This window comes from Gymnodraco acuticeps, unplaced genomic scaffold (genome assembly GCF_902827175.1).
Source record: "Gymnodraco acuticeps unplaced genomic scaffold, fGymAcu1.1, whole genome shotgun sequence".
In the NCBI taxonomy this organism is placed as follows: domain Eukaryota; kingdom Metazoa; phylum Chordata; class Actinopteri; order Perciformes; family Bathydraconidae; genus Gymnodraco; species Gymnodraco acuticeps.
Genome location: NW_022991386.1, coordinates 147,355 through 165,840, shown reverse-complemented (window position 1 = coordinate 165,840; position 18,486 = coordinate 147,355). Strand labels below are relative to the sequence as shown.

General features: G+C 42.6%; 1 protein-coding gene across 1 annotated transcript in view; it reads left to right on the top strand.

The window, feature by feature from the left end:
- LOC117563143 (membrane-associated guanylate kinase, WW and PDZ domain-containing protein 1) overlaps nt 1-17,782 on the top strand; it is an 88,191-nt gene extending 70,409 nt beyond the window's left edge. The window contains 5 exon segments of the mRNA XM_034241317.1: nt 9,658-9,858; nt 9,990-10,066; nt 13,523-13,669; nt 14,493-14,631; nt 16,380-17,782. Of these exon segments, the coding sequence (XP_034097208.1) occupies nt 9,658-9,858; nt 9,990-10,066; nt 13,523-13,669; nt 14,493-14,631; nt 16,380-17,266 (1,451 nt within the window). The 3' untranslated portion in view covers nt 17,267-17,782.
- Nucleotides 17,783-18,486: the final 704 nt, after the last annotated feature.

Genomic DNA, 18,486 nt, shown 5'->3' with positions numbered 1-18,486 from the left:
TCTGACTGTTTTCTGCAGAAAACAACAACAACAACAACAACAACAACAACAACAACAACAGAGACATTTAACCCAGCAAACACACATTCATCTGTAGTTTGAGTATTTGAAGCGTTAAGCGAGCTGTGAAATGATCAACAGTGCTGCAGGCTCGATGCACCGGGCTGCAGCTAAAGGGGGGGGGGGTTACTATGGTGGGGGGGGCTCCTCTCCTGAGCGGTCATCATGCAGAGCGTCAGAGGCTCACTGCAGAGGGATTACTGTGGACAGGAGAACATGCAGAGCCGCAGGGAAGCAGAACATTTGTGGTTTAGCCATGTGTGTGTTCCAATCCCTCTGAGAGGCAGTCCCAGTGTGTGTGTGTGTGTGTGTGTGTGTGTGTTCCAATCCCTCTGAGTGAGTTCTGCAGATGTGTGTGTTCTGCAGATGTACACGTGTGTTCTGCATGATAAGAAGACTATTAGCAAAGCTGCCTCGGCTTTGGTTTGACCTGATTGCCGCTCCGGCCCGGGTCGCTCAGATTAGACCCAGATTGCAGAATGTTTCTGGATTTACAGGGCTGTGCCTTTTAGCGGGATCATCAGTCCAACGAGGTATTAGCGGTGTAAAATGTATCGATACAGTGTGTTATCAGGATATTTAGGGATGTATACATCGAGATATACAGTGAGGAGAGGTTGTGATACTTCATATTGCAATTCTTGTGAAAAGAGAGGTGATATATTGCAACCAAATGCATCGCACTTGGGTGAGAGGAGATTTTGACTGTGAGCAAAATGCAAATCCTGTCGTTCAGATTGCATGAAAAGTAAACTTTTGTGTGTCCCCTACTGTGTTTTAGATTGTATTATTGTAGCGTATCAAAGCACAATGTTTAGGGATTTACACATACCATAAATATTGAGATATGTGAAAATGATTTCATAATTTCGTGTTTTCGAGTAAACCTCTTTGACTCAGATGTTGTGCACATGGTGGTGTGGTCTTTATACTTAGATGTAGGAATGTAACGATACCAAAAACTCACGGTACGATAATATCGTGATAAAAAGTCCACGGTACGATATTTATCGCGATATTGAAAAATAAAGAAAAAAAATGTGAATTTTTTTCTTTATTAAATAATAAATCTGATTTGAACAGCATTTTAGTAGATAGTAGTATTTTAAAGTGTCAACGATATAATAATCAGACCCTGCAATAGAATAAATCAAGTTTCACTTTAGTTGTTCAAGTAACTCAACTCTAACTCACTCACTCAGCATCATCAAGGTTATCTGTTAGGAATATGAGCATGTCCACATTTCCAGGTAGAAGCTGGGATGTTTGGGCGTTTACAAAATCCCCTGCTGTGGAAACAACTCTCTTGCTTGGTACTGATGTTGCTGGGACAGAGAGATATGCTTTGGCCCTGGGTGACAGCAGTGGGTCAAACTGTGCATTGTCTCTCCACCACTTCAAAAACAATACAGTGTTTGCCAAGAAGGTGAGGCTTATTGACAGAGATATAAATATACTGTTGGTACTTGTCCATGTCTCTAGGTGTGTACATGTAGCCCTGTAAATACGATGTCCTTTATTGTTATCTGTTGTTTTATGTTCATGTTGTAACCTACTTGCTGCCATGTTGGACAGGTCTCCCTTGAAAAAGAGATCGATGATCTCAATGGGACCATCTGGTTAAATAAAGGTTTAAAAAAAAATCGCAATATTCGATATATCGTTACATCCCCACTTAGATGTATTCCTAAAATTAGAATTCATTATTGAAGTTTATTGTATTGCAATAGGGCTTTATGCATGATACATTGTGGTACTCTAAGCAAGGAGATACTAAGTAAAACAAGTTTTGGCTTTGTGATAAAGACAAGATATTATTTGCTTTGTCTTTAAATATGTTAGGGCTTTATTCATATATGATATAGGTTACGTTTCAATAACATATCCTATTTGCACTACTGTAAGCAAGGCACATTTGTATCAAGAAAGCACCAACATATAAGGTCACTTTGTCTCTATGATAAATATAAATGCAGATCCCAGTATTGTGGTTGCAACCAATGTTTTGCTTAGATTTTGTTTGTTTATGTTGTTTTCTTAAAATATGTAGTATTGTAGCGTGTTGTATTCTGATGCTTATGGCTGTTGAGGGCTATTACCAAGCATACAGTAAGTCATGTAGACAAAATGGCAACGCTTTAAAGGTGGGGTAGGTCATTTTGGAGAAACCAGCTCGAGTGCGCTAGAATTTGAAAATACACAGCCGGAACAAATCTGCCACTTCCTCACAGAGCCCCTCCTCCAACACACACGAACGCACACATGTCAATGTTAAGGACCACCCTACGTGAGGCTAAACTTCAAGGTTGATGAGGGAGGGATAAATGTGGTTGAAATTTGAATACAAATCACCAGGAGAGTTTTCTTGACTATCATAACGAATTCCGGTGGTTGGAGCTTAACATAAATGAATTAGAAAATGTACATGGCACTAAGGACCACCCTAATGTACATGTCCTTAAAGGTGGGGTAGGTCATTTTGGAGAAACCAGCTCGAGTGCGCTAGAATTTGAAAATACACAGGCGGAACAAATCTGCCACTTCCTCACAGAGTCCCTCCTCCAACACACACATGACCAATGAGGGCACGAGGTAAGTTTGTGCCCAGATGGAAGGCTGACAGGCAGGTAGGCCATCCAGTTACTTTAGCCGGCTCAGATGATTGGTCGTGCTTTTCACAGCGCCACGGCTTCCACAGATGACGTTCTTTTATGGATTTTTTGTCAAAGCACTTAAGATATTCATTGCTATCGGATGTTAAGAGCATTCCATGGAATATAACAAAAAGTGTATCTCGAGCCGGTTTCTCAAACTTACCTACCCCACCTTTAAATACTGTAAGAGAGGCTATTTTTCTATGTTAAGGAACACATCAAATCTTAGTAAAACATTTCTACTTTCTTGATAGATATAAATGCACATCTGACTTTTCTGATTGCATACATTTTCTTTGACATTGTATGCGTATGGCTGTGTTCTTTACACATGATGTATTCCTTGAATTGAACTAAACAAATCACTTAGTCAATATGTTTATCGTAACCCCCTATATCACAGATGTCTACCAATATACATTACAAACCTATACACACTATCTCAGATGCCACACTTGTATATTCCGCCTCTCCCCATGAGACCTTAAGCAGTGTGTGTCCTGCAGGGACGTGGACTGAGGGGTGTGTGTTCCTCTGCTGAGGTTTAAATGAGTTTGCTGCGTGACGGGTTACATCAGGCCAGCGGCAGACCTGGAGAGAGGCCAGCTGCCCCCCTGCCTCAGAGAGGGGTCAGGGGAGAGCTGGGGGGGGGGATAAGACTCAGAGAGAGGAGATGGATTTAGAAAGAGGACGGATGCTGCTACAGGAAGCTTTTAGTTTGAGCAGGAGGTGGGACTGAGTAGCACTCAGAACACTCGAAGATAATTGTAGAGGTTTTTATTTCACTGCAGGAGTTGTTGTTTATTTCATTTCAGTTGTATTTGTTCCGTTCATGGTATGCTCAACTTAATGTATAACAATTATTTACAAAACCTGTCTCTATAAACACAGCGTACCCGAGAAGCAGCAGGGAGAAGAACATCATCTGCTGTGACCTGCCCCTTTCTCAAAACAAATAGAAATAGATGGTCTGTCCTTCATATGTTCTTATTCACAGCCAATCATAACAGTATCGTAGGAAAGGAAGAGAAACACAAAAACGTAGTTCCCACTTGACAGTTAACGGAAAGGAACAAAACAAAAACAAAACATTATTATTATTTGTATGGTTGAAAAAATGACCTTTGAAATACATGACTCCTTGCACGTTGTTGTATAATTTGCAATCATAGGCACTTCAAAGCGTTCTGCTCTGCCTCCTTTGGGGCCGCTTGACCCTGTGTCCTTCCTCTTTCATTCCCCATGTTCACATCTTATAATACACCGTCTCAGGAGATCTGCAAAGGACCAGATGTGTGGTGAGGACAAGACGCAGAAATCCATCCAGAGCTTTTGTTTACTTGTACACAAGAATTATTGGGACAGATTTGTGCTAAAACATTGTGTGATGTAACCCAGGCTTCTTTGTTTATGGTTCCCAAGTACTCAGATCGGGTAATGGGTAAAATGTAGGAAAGATAGATCTTGTTCTTGAGTAAAGGTAGAAGTACTCAGATCTTGTTCTTGCTTGAGTAAAAGTAGAAGTACTCAGATCTTGTACTTGAGTAAAGGTAGAAGTACTCAGATCTTGTACTTGAGGAAAAGTAGAAGTACTCAGATCTTGTTCTTGAGTAAAGGTAGAAGTACTCAGATCTTGTACTTGAGTAAAGTAGAAGTACTCAGATCTTGTACTTGAGTAAAAGAAGTACTCAGATCTTGTTCTTGAGTAAAGGTAGAAGTACTCAGATCTTGTACTTGAGTAAAGTAGAAGTACTCAGATCTTGTACTTGAGTAAAAGTAGAAGTACTCAGATCTTGTACTTGAGTAAAGGTAGAAGTACTCAGATCTTGTACTTGAGGAAAAAGTAGAAGTACTCAGATCTTGTACTTGAGTAAAAGTAGAAGTACTCAGATCTTGTACTTGAGTAAAAGTAGAAGTACTCAGATCTTGTACTTGAGTAAAGGTAGAAGTACTCAGATCTTGTACTTGAGTAAAGGTAGAAGTACTCAGATCTTGTACTTGAGGAAAAGTAGAAGTACTCAGATCTTGTACTTGAGTAAAAGTAGAAGTACTCAGATCTTGTACTTGAGTAAAAGTAGAAGTACTCAGATCTTGTACTTGAGTAAAAGTAGAAGTACTCAGATCTTGTTCTGAGTAAAAGTAGAAGTACTCTGATCTTGTACTTGAGTAAAAGTAGAAGTACTCAGATCTTGTACTTGAGTAAAAGTAGAAGTACTCAGATCTTGTACTTGAGTAAAAGTAGAAGTACCAGAGTGTAGGAATACTGTGTTACAGTAAAAGTCCTGCATTCAAAATGTTCCTCAAGTAAAAGTAGAAAAGTATTGTCATCAAAATATAGAGAAAGTAGCGACAGTAAAAGTAGTCATTGTGCAGATTGGTCCATTTCAGAATAATATATATGATATGTTTTATAATGATTGATCATGAAAGTGTTCTCAAAGCTGGTAAAGGTGCAGCTAGTTTGAATGACTTTGTATACTGCAGGGTAGCTGGTGGATTTACTCCAGGTGGAACTAAAGTCTGATTTAACACTTGGTTTGATTTCATATCATTCTTCCACATCTGTAAAGGAACTAAAGGGATTAAATACATGTAGTGGAGTAGAAGTACACCATGTACCTCTGAACTGTAGTGGAGTAGAAGTAAAATAGAAAATACTTTAAAGTACAAGTACCTCAAAACTGTACTTATGACCCGTAACGTTTCCTATAAACCGACATCTTCATATTTCTATAATAATAGGATACAAAAGTGAGAAAAGCAGGAAATCTCATATTTGAGAGGCTGAAAACTGCATTACGACGTTCTTGCAGATAGACTGACTTTAAGGACAAGTCGTTCATCAAAACACTTGCCGATATTTTTCTGTCAATTGACTTGATCAATTAAAAGTAATTGTCCCCCCCCTCCCCCACCCACCCTGATCAGCTGACCATACAAAGCTGGCTTCACTAGGGACCACAGAATGAACAATTACGGACTCTCATCGGCCAATCTTAGGGATTATTGCTCACTGGACAATAAACAAAATCACAATTTGGGCAAAACTCGCAAAGCCAGATTTTCATCTTAGCTCTTAATCGATTCACATAGAGAATAAATGAGATGATCCATCGATGCGGCACAAGACGACGGAGGAGAAAGAAACTGCATAAATAAACTGAATATTGCTGTGTGTGTGATTTCACGTGTGTTTGGTATGCTGGAGGCAGACTAATGCAGCATGTGTGTGGATCTGTAGTCTGAGAGTCGTGAATATCTGAGTCGGCTGTTCTGTGGGACGGATCCAAACTGCTGCATGTTTGTTCTGTTGGAGGAAGACTAATCATTAAAGGAGAGAAGCAGAGTGTCAGCACAGGTCTGATCGATGGGAAGATGAAGCAGGAGAGGAGAGGGTTTCAAGGAGAGGAGGGGGAGGTGTGGAGAGAGGGCTTCTGCTGGAAGACATTCAGAAAGAAACCTGCGCCAAAAACCATCCGGAGTTTAATTACGGCTTGTTTTAGGAAGACAGCGGTGATGTCAATCATCCTGCTTTAGATGTATCTGTGTTTGACCCCACTTATTACTCACCAGCTTCAGTGGAAAGGAACGTTTGGGAGCTGGATAAAGTTTTGGTTCAAACTTAAACTCAAGCATGAGCTCGTCAACACGTAACTCAAGCAACAAGTCGTTTAAAGAGGTTGGAGGTCACTGTTTAGATCCCTCGTGACTTTAAAGTTAAAGTGTCTACTTCATTATTTATTTTTAGCAGAGATGACGGAAGAGTCGCTGATTCGATGTCTGGTAACTTAACTTAAAATATTTTTAAATGACTTGAGACGTGATTTGGACTGGAGGCATGATGACTCCGACGACTTGTCTGTCACAAAAAAATGGAACTCTGAAAGAATACGCCCATTGGCTACAAATCAATATATGATTGGTTGATCAAACTGTCAGTCCACACGCACGCTCTCATTCAGTGCAACGGCATTCGATCAAGGATGTAGAATACCTTGAAGGATATTCTACCCAGAGACCCAGAACAAGATCTGATTGGTTGCTTTCTTTTCTAACACAACACCACTGAAATGCGTAGTGCATCGAGAAGGACGAACAAATCAACGTAACACTGTAATATTACAGATCAACACAGATACCATTCTCATTTATTCATTTTATATATATAATTAAATCGATTTTTTGTTTGTTTTATCTGAGTGTTCCAGGGTATTCTCTGAATACCTTGAAGGCCCTGACGGTTCGCCACTGGGTGTTCAGTATTTCACTATTTAAAAGTGAAAGTGATGGAATTTTGTCTTAAATATGTTTTGACTAACCATTAATAATTATAATACATATTAAAGGTCCCCTATCATACTGTTTTTGATCAATATATTACGGGTCTATATACAGCCTGTCTCTGATTGGCTGAAACACCAAACAGATCATTGCAGCATTACCCATAATCCCCTCTGTTTCAGCCCTGTTTCCAAAGAGCTGATTCTCTGTCTGTTACTTTAGATGAAAATAAGGAGCCCCTCCCCACGCCCCTCTGAGAGACATTTGGTTACAAAGAACACAATGGTGCTCTAGGAGGAGATTCAGGTGATAAGGGGGGAGGGTTACCTTGGTTGCTGATTGGCTAATGGTTACACAAGACAACACATCGTTATGACATCATAAAGTGGGCAAAATCTGATCAGCTCATTTTCAGACAGGTTTTTATAGAAATGGATCAAAAAGAGAGAGAATCTTTGTTCCTGAAACTTTCAGAGTCTCTTTCCACAGAGGGGACACATGTTGATGTAGAAGAGACATGAAGAAGAGGGGACACATGTTGATGTAGAAGAGACATGAAGAAGAGGGGACACATGTTGATGTAGAAGAGACATGAAGAAGAGGGCGGGGGACAGGGATGTTGATGTAGAAGAGACATGAAGAAGAGGGGACACTGTGATGTAGAAGAGACATGAAGAAGAGGGGACACATGTTGATGTAGAGACATAAAGAAGAGGGGACACATGTTGATGTAGAAGAGACATGAAGAAGAGGGGACACATGTTGATGTAGAAGAGACATGAAGAAGAGGGGACACATGTTGATGTAGAAGAGACATGAAGAAGAGGGGACACATGTTGATGAAGAAGAGACATGAAGAAGAGGGGACACATGTTGATGTAGAAGAGACATGGAGAAGAGGGGACACATGTTGATGTAGAAGAGACATGAAGAAGAGGGGGACACATGTTGATGTAGAGAGTAGAAGAGGGACACTGTGATGTAGAAGAGACTGAAGAGAGGGGACACATGTTGATGTAGAAGAGACGATGAAGAAGAGGGGACACATGTTGATGTAGAAGAGACATGAAGAAGAGGGGAACATGTTGATGTAGAAGAGACATGGAGAAGAGGGGACACATGTTGATGTAGAAGAGACATGAGAAGAGGGGACACATGTTGATGTAGAAGAGACATGAAGAAGAGGGGACACATGTTGATGTAGAAGAGACATGGAGAAGAGGGGACACATGTTGATGTAGAAGAGACATGAAGAAGAGGGGACCATGTTGATGTAGAAGAGACATGAAGAAGAGGGGACACATGTTGATGTAGAAGAGACATGAAGAAGAGGGGACACATGTTGATGTAGAAGAGACATGAAGAAGAGGGGACACATGTTGATGTAGAAGAGACATGAAGAAGAGGGGACACATGTTGATTGTAGAAGAGACATGAAGAAGAGGGGGACACATGTTGATGTAGAAGAGACATGAAGAAGAGGGGACACATGTTGATGTAGAAGAGACATGAAGAAGAGGAGAACACATGTTGATGTAGAAGAGACATGAAGAAGAGGGGGACACATGTTGATGTAGAAGAGACGTGAAGAAGAGGGGACACATGTTGATGTAGAAGAGACATGCAGAAGAGGGGACACATGTTGATGTAGAAGAGACATGGAGAAGGAGGGGACACATGTTGATGAAGAAGAGACATGAAGAGAGGGGGACACATGTTGATGTAGAAGAGACATGAAGAAGAGGGGACACATGTTGATGTAGAAGCGACATGAAGAGAGGGGACACATGTTGATGTAGAAGAGACATGAAGAAGAGGGACACATGTTGATGTAGAAGAGACATGAAGAAGAGGGGACACATGTTGATGTAGAAGAGACATGAAGAAGAGGGGGACACATCTTGATGTAGAAGAGACATGAAGAAGAGGAGACACATGTTGATGTAGAAGAGACATGAAGAAGAGGGGGACACATCTTGATGTAGAAGAGACATGAAGAAGAGGGGACACATGTTGATGTAGAAGAGACATGAAGAAGAGGAGACACATGTTGATGTAGAAGAGACATGAAGAAGAGGGGACACATGTTGATGTAGAAGAGACATGAAGAAGAGGGGACACATGTTGATGTAGAAGAGACATGAAGAAGAGGAGACACATGTTGATGTAGAAGAGACATGAAGAAGAGGGGACACATGTTGATGTAGAAGAGACATGAAGAAGAGGGGACACATGTTGATGTAGAAGAGACATGAAGAAGAGGGGACACATGTTGATGTAGAAGAGACATGAAGAAGAGGGGACACATGTTGATGAAGAAGAGACATGAAGAAGTGGATTTTGCATAATAGGCCCCTTTAAACTAATTGTCATACCTATTGGTCGGTTCTTCTCTCCCTAGATTATTTTGCACATTTCTGCACATTATTAAATAATACAGTCATTTCAGAATATCTTATTGCCTTATTTTAAATGTGTATTTATCTTATTATGTTCATGTTTACAGATTGAAAAAATATCTTGATTTTTATGTCAAATTGCCCATTTATATCATTGATAGGCGGGAAAAGTGACTTGAGTTGCCCAAGAAAAAACAAACCTATGAGAATCTTGAGTATGAGACGTCTTGAGTCTCACGTCTGTTTCTCCCTCCTCTCCTCAGCCGCCTCGCTCCTCCCTCACCGGTTTGTGACGGTGCGTCGCGGCAGCCCGGCGGCGAAGAGCGGTCAGATCCGCCCGGGGGACCATCTGGAGGCGCTGGAGGGCCGCTCCGTCGTCACGCTGCCCCACCGGGAGCTCGCTCAGATCCTCCGGAGGGCCGGGAACAGTCTGAGGCTCACCATCGTGCCCCGACCCAGCACCTGTGAGCAAAAACACCAGGACACACACACACACCTGTGACCTCAGAGTTTCATTGACATATCTACACTGTACTGTAGCTATGCACACAAATACACACTTCATGATCTCACTTCAATAATCATCTACTTTCAGATTCTTCAAGCGTTTCAGAAACCACCGAGTATGACCCCGCGCACAGGAGCAAAAAGGGTCAAAGGTCGCGTCCAAAGGTGAGGGCTGCACCAAGATTAAAGAGGCCCTATTATGCTATTTTGGGTTTTTCCCATATTGTTTATTTAGGTTTTAGTGCATGTAAATGGTCTGCAAAGGCTCAAATCTCTGTGTTCCCTCCAGATGGAGTTTCTCTCCCACACCACCCTCCATTGTTTACATCCGCAACATAGTGACATCACTTTGTAACACTTGCGATTCTATTGGCTAGCGCTCCAACACATTGTACGTGAAAGGCTAAGGGGGCGGGACATCTCTAAGCGGTTGACCAATCACAACAGAGCACCAGAAATCCTAATAGGGCCTCTTTAACGCCTCTGGATACACCTGCTCTGTGTTCATATAATGTGTATATAGGTTAATTCTACCTCCATCAAACTTTTACATTATCATAGCGACACCCCAGGTATATATTTCCAGCTTTCAAAATGTTTCGTTGTGCATGTTTGTGTTACCCATAGTACAAATAATATCTGTTTTTAAGTTTCTTGGGTAATTTTGGGTCCAGAATGTTCATATAGTATGTCAAAATGTAAAAAAGAACTATCAGTTGATATAGGTGAGGTTGTCTTGAAAAGATAGATACCAAACATTGACATGCTAAACATTTCTTAATGGCGTTCAGTAAGGCAAATCAAAAGTATGTGAAGACGGCCAAATTAGCCCAGGACTTTAAAGGGGACCTATCACTTTTTGATGTCTTTGATACATCAACATGTGTCCCCGGTGTGTCAGGGAACTCACGCAGCGTCAGAAAATAAAACCCTCCCTCTTTTCCTCCGTACCCAAATCTCTAAAAACGGGGTACAACGGAGCTGATCCAGATTTGTGTCCGATATGACGTAATATCTGAAATGTTGACCCACGGCCCAATCAGAAACGTTGCTATCAGAAACAATGCCCGACTGTTTTGGACGTAATGTGGTCTGTGTTTACATTAGCATCGCTAACACTCAGAGCTAACCTGTACTGGAGAGCATGTGTGTGAAGAAGCAGGAAGTAAAAAGGAACTCACCTTGTGGTATAACCGGCAAGAGAGAAAGCCTTTGAGCTCCAAACTGTTTCAGAGAGAATCCTTGATAATCCATGATATGGCGTTTCATCACGGCAGCATTTAGTTTAGACAGTAGCTGCCGGGTCCCGCATGAGCTTTATACCCAAAATCAGCACTTTTGAAACAGGAAGTGAAATAGAGGGATATGAGGCGTGGCTAGAATGGGTGATCTGTTTGGTATTTTGAGCAAAACACTTCATAGACATGTTTTTTATATATTTGTATATATCTGAGACCTACAAATAGCATGATAGGTGACCTTTAAAGGGTTTTTAATAAAGTTTGCTTCATGATCACTGAACTGTCTGGATATCTTATCTACTTCCTGTTTTAAACACCCGCTAAAGACACATCTTTTTAGATTAGCTTTTTATTAGCAACCCCCCACTTTAAATGTACTCTTAGTCTTTATCAATTACCTATAATGTTTTATTTATTTTATAGGTCTTATTTTATTAATCTAACATGCTTCAATAGCAATATTTATTTTGACATTGGTCTCTTTCTTAATCGTTTAACCTTTATTAGAGTAATGGCATTGTTGTTATTGTTAGGGAATAATTTGCTTAGGTATTCAACCTTCGACCCAGTTCATCATGTTCTCCTCTCACTGTCTCCTTTCCCACGGCTTAGGTCTACGGCCTTGGGTTCTGCTGCTATCTCTCTTAAGGAGGAGCAGCTTGGGCGCATTGTTGTTACCAGTCTATGACCACAAGCCGCCATGAGGTAGTTCACTGTTCAGGGACGTAGGCTCCCTGGCGCTCATTCTTTCCTACGGACGAGAGCTCTAGTTAGATTCAGGGTCCATAATGTTTAGTCTCACTGATGAAGAATGTTGATTATTACACTCTGAACTAGTTAAAACCTCGAGCTGCAGAAAGAGTTTTTCAGAATTGGTTTGGGAACCGCTGTGTCAGCTCGTGACGCACCACCTGTCTTGTGAATGCTCCGGCCGTAACTCCAAATAAACCGCCAGTGTTTGCCATCAAAGCTCCAGCTCTCCTCGTGCCTCTCTGAGTCCTGACTCCATCAAAGCTCCAGCTCTCCTCGTGCCTCTCTGAGTCCTGACTCCATCAAAGCTCCAGCTCTCCTCGTGCCTCTCTGAGTCCTGACTCCATCAGAGCTCCAGCTCTCCTCGTGCCTCTCTGAGTCCTGACTCCATCAAGGCTCCAGCTCTCCTCGTGCCTCTCTGAGTCCTGACTCCATCAAGGCTCCAGCTCTCCTCGTGCCTCTCTGAGTCCTGACTCCATCAAGGCTCCAGCTCTCCTCGTGCCTCTCTGAGTCCTGACTCCATCAAAGCTCCAGCTCTCCTCGTGCCTCTCTGAGTCCTGACTCCATCAAAGCTCCAGCTCTCCTCGTGCCTCTCTGAGTCCTGACTCCATCAAAGCTCCAGCTCTCCTCGTGCCTCTCTGAGTCCTGACTCCATCAATGCTCCAGCTCTCCTCGTGCCTCTCTGAGTCCTGACTCCATCAAAGCTCCAGCTCTCCTCGTGCCTCTCTGAGTCCTGACTCCATCAGAGCTCCAGCTCTCCTCGTGCCTCTCTGAGTCCTGACTCCATCAAGGCTCCAGCTCTCCTCGTGCCTCTCTGAGTCCTAACTCCATCAAGGCTCCAGCTCTCCTCGTGCCTCTCTGAGTCCTGACTCCATCAAGGCTCCAGCTCTCCTCGTGCCTCTCTGAGTCCTGACTCCATCAAAGCTCCAGCTCTCCTCGTGCCTCTCTGAGTCCTGACTCCATCAAAGCTCCAGCTCTCCTCGTGCCTCTCTGAGTCCTGACTCCATCAAAGCTCCAGCTCTCCTCGTGCCTCTCTGAGTCCTGACTCCATCAAAGCTCCAGCTCTCCTCGTGCCTCTCTGAGTCCTGACTCCATCAAGGCTCCAGCTCTCCTCGTGCCTCTCTGAGTCCTGACTCCATCAAAGCTCCAGCTCTCCTCGTGCCTCTCTGAGTCCTGACTCCATCAAAGCTCCAGCTCTCCTCGTGCCTCTCTGAGTCCTGACTCTCCATTGCTACAGAAGTTTCCCCCACAAATTACTATTGTCGTTTTCTTTTTATTCCTGTTGTACCTATATGTTCACTTTGTTTCATGGGGTTTTATGTTGTCGCATCGACTCAGTTTCCTTGTGTCTTATCTGTCAGAGAGAAACCATTATTTATTTAATTTGTATTATCATACCTTTCACCTCCTTGTGTCTATGAACCTGATCAAATGTTATATTCTGCTGCATGTACCTTTTAAAGTTCTTAACAAATAACATGAGGGGAATTTCTTGTTGTGTATTTTTAACTTGTGATGAGTCATTTTGTAAAGCACTGCATGTGCTGTATGGAAAGTGCTATATAAATAAAGCTTTACTATTATTATAATGACTTCCTGTTTCTAATCCCCCCCCCCCCCCCCCCCACAGCGTGACTCCAGGTATTACAGCGTGGATTTGGACCGCGGCTCCTCAGGCTTCGGCTTCTCCCTGCGGGGGGGCAGTGAGTACAACATGGGGCTGTACGTCCTGGGGCTGATGGAGGGGGGGCCGGCCTCCAGGAGCACGAGGATGCAGGTGTGTTCATCATCCCAATGTTGTTGTTGTTGTTATTTACACTTCTGTGCGTGAGCATGTGCAGTTATACACAAGATTATCTTTTGAATGATTCACAGAAAAACTTCAAACAGACATGATGAATTCAATGTTGATTAAAGATAGGATAATAACACAATATATACTTATATTAATGCTAAGAAACACAATCCTGTATACTGTTGTTTTGTTACTTTTTATTTCATTATATTACATTTTTAGTTGAGACTTACTTTTGTATTTTTTTCAGTTTTTAAAGACAATAAAATCCCTGAGAAAAATCCCTTTTCCTGCAAAAGCATTGAATATTCACGAGCAAATGAGCACAGATAAAACTGCTTTGAATACAATGTAATTCATAAATAAATCAACATTTCTGTCGTCTCTTAGCTGCTTTTATGCCTTTATATTTACAGCATCCAATAATTATTGTCATTATCCATCAGTCTGCCTATTGTGTTGTTCTTTAAAATAACAGAACATAGTGAAAATGGCCTTCACAGTTCCCTAATATCAAGCTGATGTCTTTAAATGTCTTATTTTGTCCGTCCATCACTGAAAAAGACCCACTTTAATATGATAATAATAATAAGAGAAAAGCAGGAAGTCTCCAAATTTGAGAGTTAAAACTGATTTTCGGAGATTTTTGCTTGAAAAATGAATAAATAATGAACATATTTTGTGTGTGTGTGTGTGTGTGTGTGTGTGTGTGTGTGTGTGTGTGTGTGTGTGTGTGTGTGTGTGTGTGTGTGTGTGTGTGTGTGTGTGTGTGTGTGTGTGTGTGTGTGTGTGTGTGTGTGTGCAGGTGAGCGATCAGCTGGTGGAGATTAATGGAGACAGCACCTTAGGGATGACCCACAGTCAGGCTGTGGAGCAGATCAGGAGAGGAGGACATCGCATCCACCTGATCCTGAAGAGAGGCAACGGATACGTGCCCGACTACGGTGAGACACACACACACACACACACACACACACACACACACACACACACACACTGAGGTTAATAGGGAGAATTATAGGCTGATGTGTGAGTCATGGTTGAATCAGTATGGTTAGTAATTGATTTTTAATGGAACTGTATTGACATGAATCATATTTTGGGATATTGATACACAACTACCTCGACTACATTTAAAATACAAAGATATTCACTCACATTGCAGAGGAGAACATCTGATGTGAGCACTTGTGTTTGTCTGCATGTGAAGCTTTGATCTCAGGTGTTTCTTCTTCTCCTCCTGTGGGACTGATTCTGACTAACAGACTTTCTGTCCTTCCCTTTCTTTGTGGTGTTTCCAACCTTTCCATCCGATCCGTTTTGCATTTACTTTCCCACATTACTTTTGGCCCTGCTTGGTTTTCATTCTCCTCCAAACATTCCTCCTCTTCCTCCTCTTCCTCCTCCTCTTCCTCCTCCTCTTCCTCCTCTTTCTCCTCCTCTTCCTCTCTCAGTGGAGCTCTCCAGTCTCTCTCTCTGTATGACCAACTCTAAGCTGGGCGAGCCTTGCTTCTATGTGATTGGACGGACAGAGAATACGCGGTTGGTAATGGTTCCTGTTAGTTCCCCCATTTTCTGTCTCTCTCACCACTGCTAACGTGACGTGCAAAAATAAACAAACAAACCTTATGTGAGATAACATGTCTTTATTAATGTATAAATGATGACTGGTGATGCATTGAAGATAGGTTTTGTATGGGGTGGGCAGCACCTTTTTAAGTTTTGAAATGATTGACACTACAATTACAAATACATTTAGATGTGTAAAAGTGAAAGGAACAGATACTGTTGTAGGTAACAGACATGCAAGGTCCCGTATACATGCATTACACATATTTTAGTTTCCATTAAACATATTCCAGGGATTATAAGAGGCGTGTGGCGCAGTGGGTTGGTGTTCAGATCAGGGGGTCACAGGTTCAAACCCCACTGCAGTCAGCATGTCGTTGTGTCCCTGGACACTTCACCCCAAATTGCTCCTGTGGGGATTGCCCACAGTATTGAGTAGTAAGGCTGCTCAATTAATCGTATTTTAATCGCGATTACGATTATGGCTTGCAACGATTACGAAAACAACGTGATCGAAATAAAAAGATTTTTTTTTTTTTGGTTTTTCAGTTGAATTATACTTCAGGGGAATCAACTGTTCAAAACATACTGTTCAAAAATTGTTCTCCAATAAATGGATGTTTTCAAAGTCAATGAATAATCGCATTTAATAATCACAATTATTGTTCCAAATAATCGAGATTATGATTTTTGCCATAATCGAGCAGCCTTACTGAGTGTGCAAGTCGCTTTGGATAAAAGCGTCTAACAAGTGACATGTAATGTAATGTAATAAGAAATATGTAAGTGGCCATCAAACATAATTGAGGTCCCATTTAAAAGATCTCTCAATAGAAATGGCTCTTTTTTCAACCTGATATAGTTTTGACGTTGACAGACACATCACATCACTTCTGGTGTCTTCACTTGGACCTCCAAATATCTTTAAAGGTCTCAAATTACGTTTTTATTCTCTTACGCCGACCCAGAAACCTCCTCTCTACACTGTGACATCATTTGACGCACTCACAATAACACTGAACCACTTTGTGGATTTCACAGCGCTTTACTGATGGATTACTGTCAGACACGTCTCTCCATATTCAGTCTGTTTTCTCCCCCTCTCTCTCACCCATTCATCCAGGCCGTGAGCACGGGATCTCCCCCCCCTCCCCCCTGCGTCACCCCCAGCAGCAGGGTGTGGCTGCAGTGAACTCCAGCAGGAGGAAGAGGGCCAGCTCCAGGCACAAGAAGAAGCCCAGGAGCAAGTCTACGAGCGCTTTGGAGAAGGAGAAAGCACGGAAAAGCAGCAGCAGGAGGAGGAGGAGGACACACAACTCAGAGGGAGAATTACAGAGCCCTGAATCTGAGCCGGGGGAGGACAGGAGGAGGACGAATAAAGAGTCTCAAAGTGTAACAAGAGATGACCTCAGGAACCGTGATGATAGTGATGAGCGGAGGGAGAGGAAGAGGGAGAGAGGAAGGAGTAAAAGCAGACGGAGGAAAAGTACAAGTGAGGAGAAGGTAGAGGGTGAGGAGCAAGAGGAGGAAGGGAAGGTGGAGGAGAAGGTGAGTTCAGAGGAGGAAGATGATGTCTTCTTACCGATTCCAAGTCTGGACCGAAAGCTCCCCACACCCAAATACACCTGGGAGGAGAAGGGGGAGGCGAGCAGGTCTGCAGAGTACAGAGGACTGAAGAGGGAGGAAGAGGAGGAAGAGGAGGAGGATGCAGAGCGTGACGCCATGCCGGAGATGGATCCCGTGTTTCAGAGGAATGTGTTCTCCTTCCTCTCCTCCTCGCTGACCCTGGATCAGCAGCAGGAGGAGGACGAGGAGGAGGAGGAGTCTGAGTCTGGAGGGAGTTTATCGGACGCGGCGAGCATCTCGGGCCTCTCTCTGGCCGCGGCGCAGCCCGGACCCTGGCTCGTCCCCAGAGGGAAGAGGAGGGGAGGCCAGAGGAGCTCCTTCTTTAACTTTTTTAACAGGAAAAAGAGCGTGGAGCAGCAGCAGCTGGACGAACCCTCCGGATGAGAGCATTTACTCTTTCTGATAATCTACAGTCTGATATTCTTTGTGCCTTTTTACAGCTGACCTCTGACTGATTTCACAACCTGTAAATAACAACAACATAGAGTAGAGAGTCCTGAAACAGTCAGCCTTTTCTCCCGTTCCCTCGCTATGGTTTGTGTTTTGGTTGTTAGCCGGCCTGTGGTTAGCACAAGCTGAAGAGATGTTAACGCGTTGTTTTACGACATACAATAAGTCAGTAAATGTGTCTAAATGAGACGACTAAACGTCACCACGGCGACTCTATTGAAGCGAGTAAACTTACAATACAGAAGTTGCTTCATTAGGCCTCGCATTCAAAGAGTTTTGGTGCTGTTATTTCATGATGTTTAATACGTGAAATGTTAAAAGCAAGGACGGTAACCTAGACAATATTGACGCCTAGCTAGGGCTGCTCAATTAATCATATTCTAATCTCGATTACGATTATGGCTTGCAACGATTACGAAAACAACGTAATCGAAATAAAACGATTTTTAAATTATTATTACTTTTTTTTTTTTTTTTTTTTTTTTTCACTTCAATTCTACTTAAAGTTCAGGTTAATCAACTGTTAAAAACATACTGTTCACATTTTTTTCTCCAATAAATGGATGTTTTCAAAGTAAATGAATATTCGCATTTAATAATCGCAATTACAATTATTAGGCGCGTTCACAGCAAGTACTTTTCCCACAAAGGTTCCTGAGAACTACGATGTAGTTGCGTTCACACCAAAAAATCCCAGGAACTAAATTAGTTCATGAGAACCTTTTTTACCGCCTTTTCAGTCCCTGCTAGAGAGCAGGGACTTTCGTGGGAGAAAAAGGTTCCTATGTCTGATTGGCTGGGCGGATTGCAAACCACGCCCCGTAAAACTCCCAAAAAGTTTTGTGAAGCCGCCATTTTATTATCCTCGCATTAGCATTATTAGCATTAGCATTAGCCCCGCGCAGAAACGCAGAGAGACTAACTTATGGCAACACAAAAGAAAACATGGGAGCGGTGGAGATGAGGAGGTGTCGGCGTTCTGGCCGTTTACTCGGAAGGCTTCAGTAGAAGCTGCTGGGAGTCCCAGCAGCTTCTACTGAAGCCAGTCCCCAACTCCGGGGACTTCCGGCCGGGGACTCCGGGCGGCAGTATACGCCGTGAAGTGGTTTGCGGCCTGCCAGTAAACCCAAAGCAGAAGAAGAAGAAGTGACGTC